The sequence below is a fragment of the Stegastes partitus genome, unplaced genomic scaffold (genome assembly GCF_000690725.1).
Source record: "Stegastes partitus isolate 25-593 unplaced genomic scaffold, Stegastes_partitus-1.0.2 Scaffold2334, whole genome shotgun sequence".
In the NCBI taxonomy this organism is placed as follows: domain Eukaryota; kingdom Metazoa; phylum Chordata; class Actinopteri; family Pomacentridae; genus Stegastes; species Stegastes partitus.
The window spans coordinates 30,906-38,578 of NW_007580065.1; the positions used below are offsets into that span (position 1 = coordinate 30,906).

The 7,673-nt window shown below is 43.6% G+C and overlaps 1 protein-coding gene across 1 annotated transcript in view; it reads left to right on the forward strand.

The window, feature by feature from the left end:
• Nucleotides 1–211: 211 nt before the first annotated feature.
• LOC103374720 (R-spondin-2-like) overlaps nucleotides 212–7,673 on the forward strand; it is a gene marked incomplete at its 3' end in the record, with an annotated part of 19,535 nt that continues 12,073 nt past the window's right edge. Inside the window, exon 1 of the mRNA XM_008304851.1 lies at nucleotides 212–676. Coding sequence (XP_008303073.1) covers nucleotides 598–676 — 79 coding nt within the window. The remainder of the gene's footprint in view (nucleotides 677–7,673) is intronic.

Here is a 7,673-nt window from a genome sequence, read left to right on the forward strand (position 1 = left end):
GAGAATAAAAAAAAAATAAAGAGAATGAGCAGCGATAGATAGAGCCAGGAGGAGGGGGCTAAAGATCACGCTGCAAAATGTGGAACCACTTAGGCCCCCCGAGAGCCTTTAAAGGGTTAAAGATGGCTGCGGGATAAGTGGAGCTCGTTTATCGCAAATTTGACAGTGGTAGTTAAATGTGGAGCTCTCCCTCCGATCTGCCAGTCTGGGGAAGCAGACGAGCCTCTCCTCGACTCTCCGTCCTCCTGCTCACGGCCGCCTGCCTCCTCATCTTCAGCCCCTAAATCATCGGCGCCAAACAGGACAAAGGCGAAGAGGATTTCCTCCCCTGCCTCCTCTCTCCTCTCGCCGTTTTCATCGCCGCTCTGGGCCCTGAAAGATTACCTTCTCCGCTTCATCTCTATCCTTTTTTTTTTTTTTAAACCCCCACAGTCTTTGCCCCCTTCTTCTTCTTTTTTTTTCCCAACCCTTTCCTCTTCCTCGCTGCTCTCTCTGCGCCTCGACCGTGGAACTAAGTTTTCAACCTGCCACCCTCTGGAGTCCCCTCTGCAGATGTCCGCAGCCTGGCGCTGAAGCGGGCGCTTGCCAGCAGCCCAGATGCATTCGCGACTCATTGTGATGTCCTTGATATGTGAGGTGATCAGGATGGGGTCCGGCGGCGTGCAGAAGCAAAGCGGTGAGTGCGCCCGACCGGCCGAACCGCTCCAGGAGCTTTCTCCGGTGATTGTACCGTCGAAATGAGATGTTCTGGGGTTCCTACAGGCAGCGTTTTTGGAGATTACTCTAATTGTCTTTGCAGTATTGAACTGATATTCTGCTTTTTGCATGAAACCAAAGCATGTGCAAGAACTGTCATTAAGTTTGAAGAAGTGAAGGCTGGAGTTTCTTGGTTTTGGTCACCACACGGTCACACCAGAGCAGGTGTGCGTCGATTCAAGAGGGATTGTCATGAAACATTTGAGAATAAATGCATGAAACAAACAGTTTCCCACAAAATCAGGTGGTTTAAAAGTCAAAATAATCATAATTTATGCGGTCGAATGGAAACTAATGCGTCAAGACTTCGAGGTTTCTTGCTTAAGAAGAAGAAACGTAGACATGTTGGCATGTTCTTTGGAACATTAATTCCCTTATTTTTCTCAAATCCAACATGTTTGAGCGACTGAATACCTTGAATTTTCCCATCTCTCCGTCTATCTGTCTGTTTATTTTACATTTCACGGCAGCTTCACCTCCTAAACTAACATTTTCACATCGCTCCGCGTTATTCAGCGGCTAAACTCTCTCGTCACTTTCTTGGCAAACTCCGTCCGGCCAGCGCTCGGATTTGTGAGCTTTTATTTCTTAAAAATTCTGCCTCACGGTGTCTCACCGGTGTCTGGCATTTCCTCAGGAATTTGGGACTAATCGAGGGGGATCCGGACTCAATTACGCCATCGCTTTAGCCTCCGAGACGGTAGATAGTGATTACAGGGTTCTGCATGAAGCCATCACTGACTCTCCTCCGAGGTAACAGCTTGTGACAGCAGCGATTATGCCGGTTCAAGCTTTATGAAGTCTGACACGTCTTTAAAGGCTCAACAAAAATGTGAATTTCACACATTCTTGGAGCAAAATTCAAGTCGCTCACATGTGTTAAACTTGAGAAAATGAAGGGAACATGATGTGAAGAACAAACTTAAGAATTTGCAATTAGAAAACGACTGCTGGTGTGACTTTATGGAGGTCCTGGAACCCTTTAACGAATCCCAAAGATCGTAAACACAGACGCTTGCAAAGTCGCTGCTCTCTCGTATTATACAAAATGATGATTGAGTCCCGGATTGAGACGTTTGATGCTAATAGGCTGAAGTCGGATCCGGTTTACGAGTCCGAGGGGTCAAATGTTAGCTGTGGGAACGACCGCTTGACCCGCTGTCAGAATTCATCTCTTCACACCGCCCAGGTTTTATTCACCCCTTCCCCCCCTCTCCTTCATTTACCTCCCATATCTTCTCACTCCTGCCACCCTCTCGCCCTGCGTCGCATCTGGACCTGGTTCCTCGAGCTGTTAAAACACACACAGAGAGAGAAGGAAAGCGAGAGCTGAGAAGTATTTCGGCGAGAAAGCTGAACTGCGGAGGTCAGGAGGCTGAAGCCATTATTACGTCCATTAGTGGCGTTTCTGTACGGTTACTGTAGGTAATTGTGAGCACCTGTGACCGCTTTGTAGGAGGGAAAAAAACAAAAAAGCTGCTGAAAAATGGTCGGTGCTTCCCTGTGGAGCGTCCAGAGATGAGCTGATGTGCTGCCAGTCGGCTCTTCTGCCACGTATTCCAAACCAACGACAATAAAGAGATTTACCAACGATAGCGACACAAAACTGAGAATTAACTGCCATTATTAGTGCTGAAAAGGTCAATCTTGGTCTAAATATCAGCTGAAAAACTCTTTTTTTTGTGTATATCTTAAACTTTATCTTGAGGAATTTGACTTTTAAAGCCTCCAGGACATAACTGCATAGAAAAGGTTCATAAAAAGAAGAGCTGTGTGCGTCGCTGTTGCTATATAAATGTACTTGTGTGCGTATTTACACCTCCAAACACCTGGTGGATCGCTTTAAAGAGACCCATTTGTGGAGACTAATTGTTATCAGGTTTAGGTGTTTGCTGCTGGTTGGAGTTCTTTTTTTTTTTGCTCCTGTTTGTGGCCTCGATGCGATAACGCTGCAAAATTATTTTTCCTCTATTTCAAACATGCATCGCTCCCTGTTCTGCAGCTCAACTCAAACTAAATATCAGTTTGAACATGTTCCCGCTGCAAATGTGCATGGATGTAACATTGTAAAAGTGCACATTAGTGTTTGTTTATCTCTGAGTTTGCCTTTGGTTGCACATTTAAGTGTCACTGAGCTGGAAAAAAAAAAAAAACATCTCAAGAGGAAGAATCACTGAGAATTAAAGATGCACTTAAAAGAAATTCAATTGCATTTCCCCCCAAAAAAGTTCCGTTTTTTTTTTTTTTAAAAAGCCAACAAAACAGCAAAAAAACACTTGTTTACAATCAATGCTGAGTCATTTATCGGAGCTCTCTCCTAAAAGGGCAGCAAACAAACGCAGCGAGTATTGATTAACTTTCTGTGCAACAACGACTGAGTGAAATATTACTACGAGGAAAACAGACGGTGATCAAGCATGCAACCAGCGAAGGCATTTTGCTTCTAGTCAAGAGGCGATAGTGTTGACATAAGAAGGTGGAGAGCGACGGGAGACGGCAAACATTCAAACCACCTGCTTCCAAAAGCTCCTCAGTCAAGCTGAGTTGGTTAACTGTGCAGCAAGAAGCAGAAGAATTAACGCGGCTTATTTAGGATCTGAAGTTGTAACGCAAGACACCAAACCAAAAAAAACCCAAAAGCGACGTCCATCTTTAACCCGGCTGCTATCAATTGTCTGGACATCCGCACATGTCCCGGGAGGCCGCACAGCTTGTGTTGCTTTAACGCGTCACTCCAGCTGTTGTTTTTTTTGCGTGTTAACGTACACGTCGTGCTGCATCGGGGAGATTTTGGCTCCGTCTACAGAAGCAGAGGCGGCGGCTGCTGCACGATACCGAGAAACAATCCACCCCGAAGTGGAATTCCTGCTATTTCTGTTCCAGGTAAACCCACCTGAACTCACCTTTACTGGCAAAGTCTGGCGTCGGACTCGCCATCTGTGCACGATGTGGAGGAAAATCGAGTGGGTGTAAAAAGTACTAGATGCACTTTCTACGCCTTCATGTCTGGAATATCTCAGATCAGGGGGTTTCTGCTTATGTGAAATACAGAAACTTGCAGCCTTCTCAACATAAATGCAGATGTTTTAACTTAAATTAATATTAAAAATTCCATAGATTTGTGGGATGCAACAAGGAAGAATCATTGCTGGAGAGTGCACAGAAAGGATCTTACGTAAAACTCACTTTCCCGTTAGACAAGCACATATTTACATGTTAAATTGGCGTTTCCATCACAACCATTAGGAAATATTGCAGCCGTCTTCCTTTGGTTTTCCTCTACTGCCCACGTTCAGTGAGTTCAGGTTTAGGGTGGAAGTCCCTTTTTAAACGCTACCACGTTTCCATGAAAACCCCGACAGAGCTTCTTCCACCTGGTGCTTGTTAAAAGCCCGAGGCAGTCCCATGCGAGGTCAGAGGTCGGCGTTTTTACGCTACCTAAACCTGCCGCTCCTCTTAAAGTCCCGTAAGGCCGCAGATCGATAGCACATGTGCAGAGAAACTGTTTTTTAAGACAATGGGTCGGGACCCCGGTGAAATGGGTCTGACTCGTTCCGATGGAATCCGCTCGGCTCTGGACGCCTCCTTGCGTTGCGGCCGTCGTTTCATCTCCTTTTAATAGCCCTGCTTAGGTTACTTTAAAGCATATTTAACGTATGAACCCGCTACGGCCGGTTGGAGGATCACTAAATATGACTTTAAAGGCTCAGTGAGATAAAAATGCATCTGAAGGATCTGTGGTTTTAAACAGCATTGCTGTTTGTGTTGAAGTCACGAGGCGTCAGCACTATGGATAGATCGGTTATCATTTTTCAGATTATCTGTGTCTGTATTGACTGATTATTGATAAATTAATTGCACCTGAAATGTCTCTCAACCAGAGAAAACTGAACAAGAAACACAATCAGCTGCTACAAACCTGGAAATTAGCTCCTCTGACAAAGCTATGCTAATGGCTAGCGGCTAAGTTAGCAAGCAGATTAACCCGAAAACGAACAATAACTAATAATGCTTTAATATCTGGACAATAAAAGTTATAGAACTGTGAAATATCAACAAAACAGAGCAGAACAGCAGACAACGCAACGGCAGCAGACAAACTGATAAATCTCAGTCGACGCCACGTAAACGAGCAGATAATTGAATCACTCCTATTTCTGTTTTACATATTCAGTTGTAGTCATTAATGAAGAAGCCTGGTTATAAATGACAGGTTCTCTGGCATCACATGCTGTTAAAACATCACATTTAATGCATACTGGTTCCAAATATCAGTTATCTGCCTTTCCTAATTGCCAATAATCGGTCATCGGTCGATCCCTAGAAAGCGCTAAACTCTTGTGTTCTTAACGGTAATATGGCGAAAACCCATTTATACTGGGTTCTGTGGTTGCTGTAAACTTGGAGGTGTAAAGTAAAAGCTGTGAAGCTATGAAAACTTTTATTTCTACCCTTCTCACAACTAGCCGGCCTCCCGGCTTCACAAGCCAGTAAAAGTTTCACTGAGCTGTTAGCGTTCCACCTTCGTATAGCCCTTTGTGTAGCCCCGCCCCCTCACTGCTTCCAGGTGAACCAATCAGAACGAGCAGCTGCCTCTCAGTCTACCAGGTTTGTTTTTACTTTCTACAGCTGCTTCTGCTAAACGCTAAAATGCCTCAGCTGTTAGCAAACCTCAACAAATGTTCTGCTGTTGAATGTAAGAGTGAACACAAGAGTCTTCATGCACTGACAGCATCTGAGGACTAAACACCCAGTGGATTACTGTTGTTATTGAGGGTGGCGTCCTCACAACAATAGAAGAATTCTTGGTGGTAGCGTGTTGTTAATGGCTAATGTGGCTAACATTAGCATTAGCTTTGATTGTACAGTGGGAGCTCTGTGGAAATTGTAAAGCTGAAGGATGATCAGAGTAACTTTAAGAGTGATTTGAAACCATGAAACAAGCATGATTGTGTTTTTAGTTAGTAAATGTCAGCCGTTAGCTTCTCTCCTGATCACGTAAACTGCGTCTAAACACAGCCGAATTCCAATTAAAACTCTCGTAATTTATATATTTTTCTGTTTCTGTTGTCAGATAAACAGAACAAGGACTACAAAGTGACTGAAACACAGCTCATTAAGATTCCATGTTAACGAGAAGTCACTTTATGACGCTATTTCCTAGCCGCGGCTAAGCTAGTGATGTTATAACTCACCAAACACATGAACTAGAAAACAACTGAGTTATTTCCATGTTAAATGATCGCTTGGAGAGAAGGCGAGAAGCAACAGTCAGATGTTTTGCTTAATCACAGGTACAGAGAGTGTTCTTCCTGAAGGGGGCGGAGTCAGCAGCTGCTCAGGTGCATTTAAAGCTACAGACACTGAAACAGCCTGCTTAGAACAAACCCAGGAGTTAAACGGTCATGCAGAAATTAAACATCTTCGTGGGGTTTTTTCGTAGCTGAGACGTTGACAGACATGTTTTGGGAACCTGTGAGGTTTTTAATAATTTGTTGAAAAGGGCCAAAACATGGGACTTTTACCTGATGTCACAGCTACATGTGTGAACTGGAGGAATTTGACGCTCTATTGTGGCATCACGTGTTTGGAAACAGGCCATTAGAAAAAGAGATAATAATTGAACTTGGACTTGATGTTTGTGAAATTACAGTGTTCATGCATTTTTAGCAAAAAGTGAGGAAAACCATTTCTTCTTTGCACCGTCCATGTTCGGTTTGTGCACATCTTACAGGGCTGGACACTCGATAAAAGATGATTAAGTCTCTCAGGAAAACAGAAAATTCCTCATGCACTTGACAGTTTGACAGCTAACAGGTGCAGCACTCAGCAGGAATCTGCCTCAGAGTCATTAGTGTGGAGATTGAGATTGAGCCAATGTTTGCTTTTGGCTTTTTACTCGTGTGTTTGTGCATCACTTCCAAGATGTTTGACAGTAAAATGAAGTGCGGCGCTGCTTCCCGTTGTTGCTTATCTCCGCCAGCAAGGCCTGTCCGAGTTCAAAGGCTCTGTCAGACGTAGAGAGGACGTTTCTGACGGGATTCAGAAGGCGAAATCGGTTTATTCTTTGTTGTCCTTAATTTCCGATAATCCATTAAACACTTGCCAGAGCTGACTTTTATCAGCTCAGCTCTAAAATCTACAAACACCGGGCTTATTGTCGTGCCGCTAAGCTGCAGTTTGGAGTCCGTTTAGGGCTTCGAAAAGCCGACGTCGAACCAGATTTTAGTCAAAGTGAGTTCAAGTTCAGCCCGAGTGCAGCTGAACTGTAGCTGTGACTTAAACATTACGGGCAAATCAACACGTTTTTTTTTTCCCCTTGCGAGGCCTTAATATGTTTGTTTGCAGCAGTTTGTGTCTGTTTCTGGCATCAAGTATGAATTTTAAAAAGTGGCCTCTCCAGTTGGAGCTATATGTTGTTTATTCCGAGTATTTTACAGCTTCTATTACAGCCATAATTTATTTATTTTTTAAAGCATTTGAACTGTACAGTGATCTGAGCTGTAGAAATCTGGACTTCATGATAACGTCTCTTTAATCGTATCTACAGAAGTTTTACATTAACCCACAGCTTCAGGCTCGAATGGTCGTGTGACTTTGACTAGAATATGAAACACAAAACAGACTAATTACATTCGAATTCACTGAACTTCCAAACGGTACACTTCATTAAATATTGACAATATTGAATTTAGCGAACAGTTTGGTTTGCTCTGAGCTGGATCATCTTGTTTTGGTGACGATGAGCAAGTTCAGCCTGGAACTAGATCCACTGCGGGACACGGAGTCAGATTTGTCTTCACTGTAGGTTCATTTTTCTCTGCAATATAAAGTCCTGCACCTCTACGGAAACACAACAACCATGAAGAGAAAACTCACAGTTAGAATCCTAGAAACCATAAAATAAGGAAAAAGTT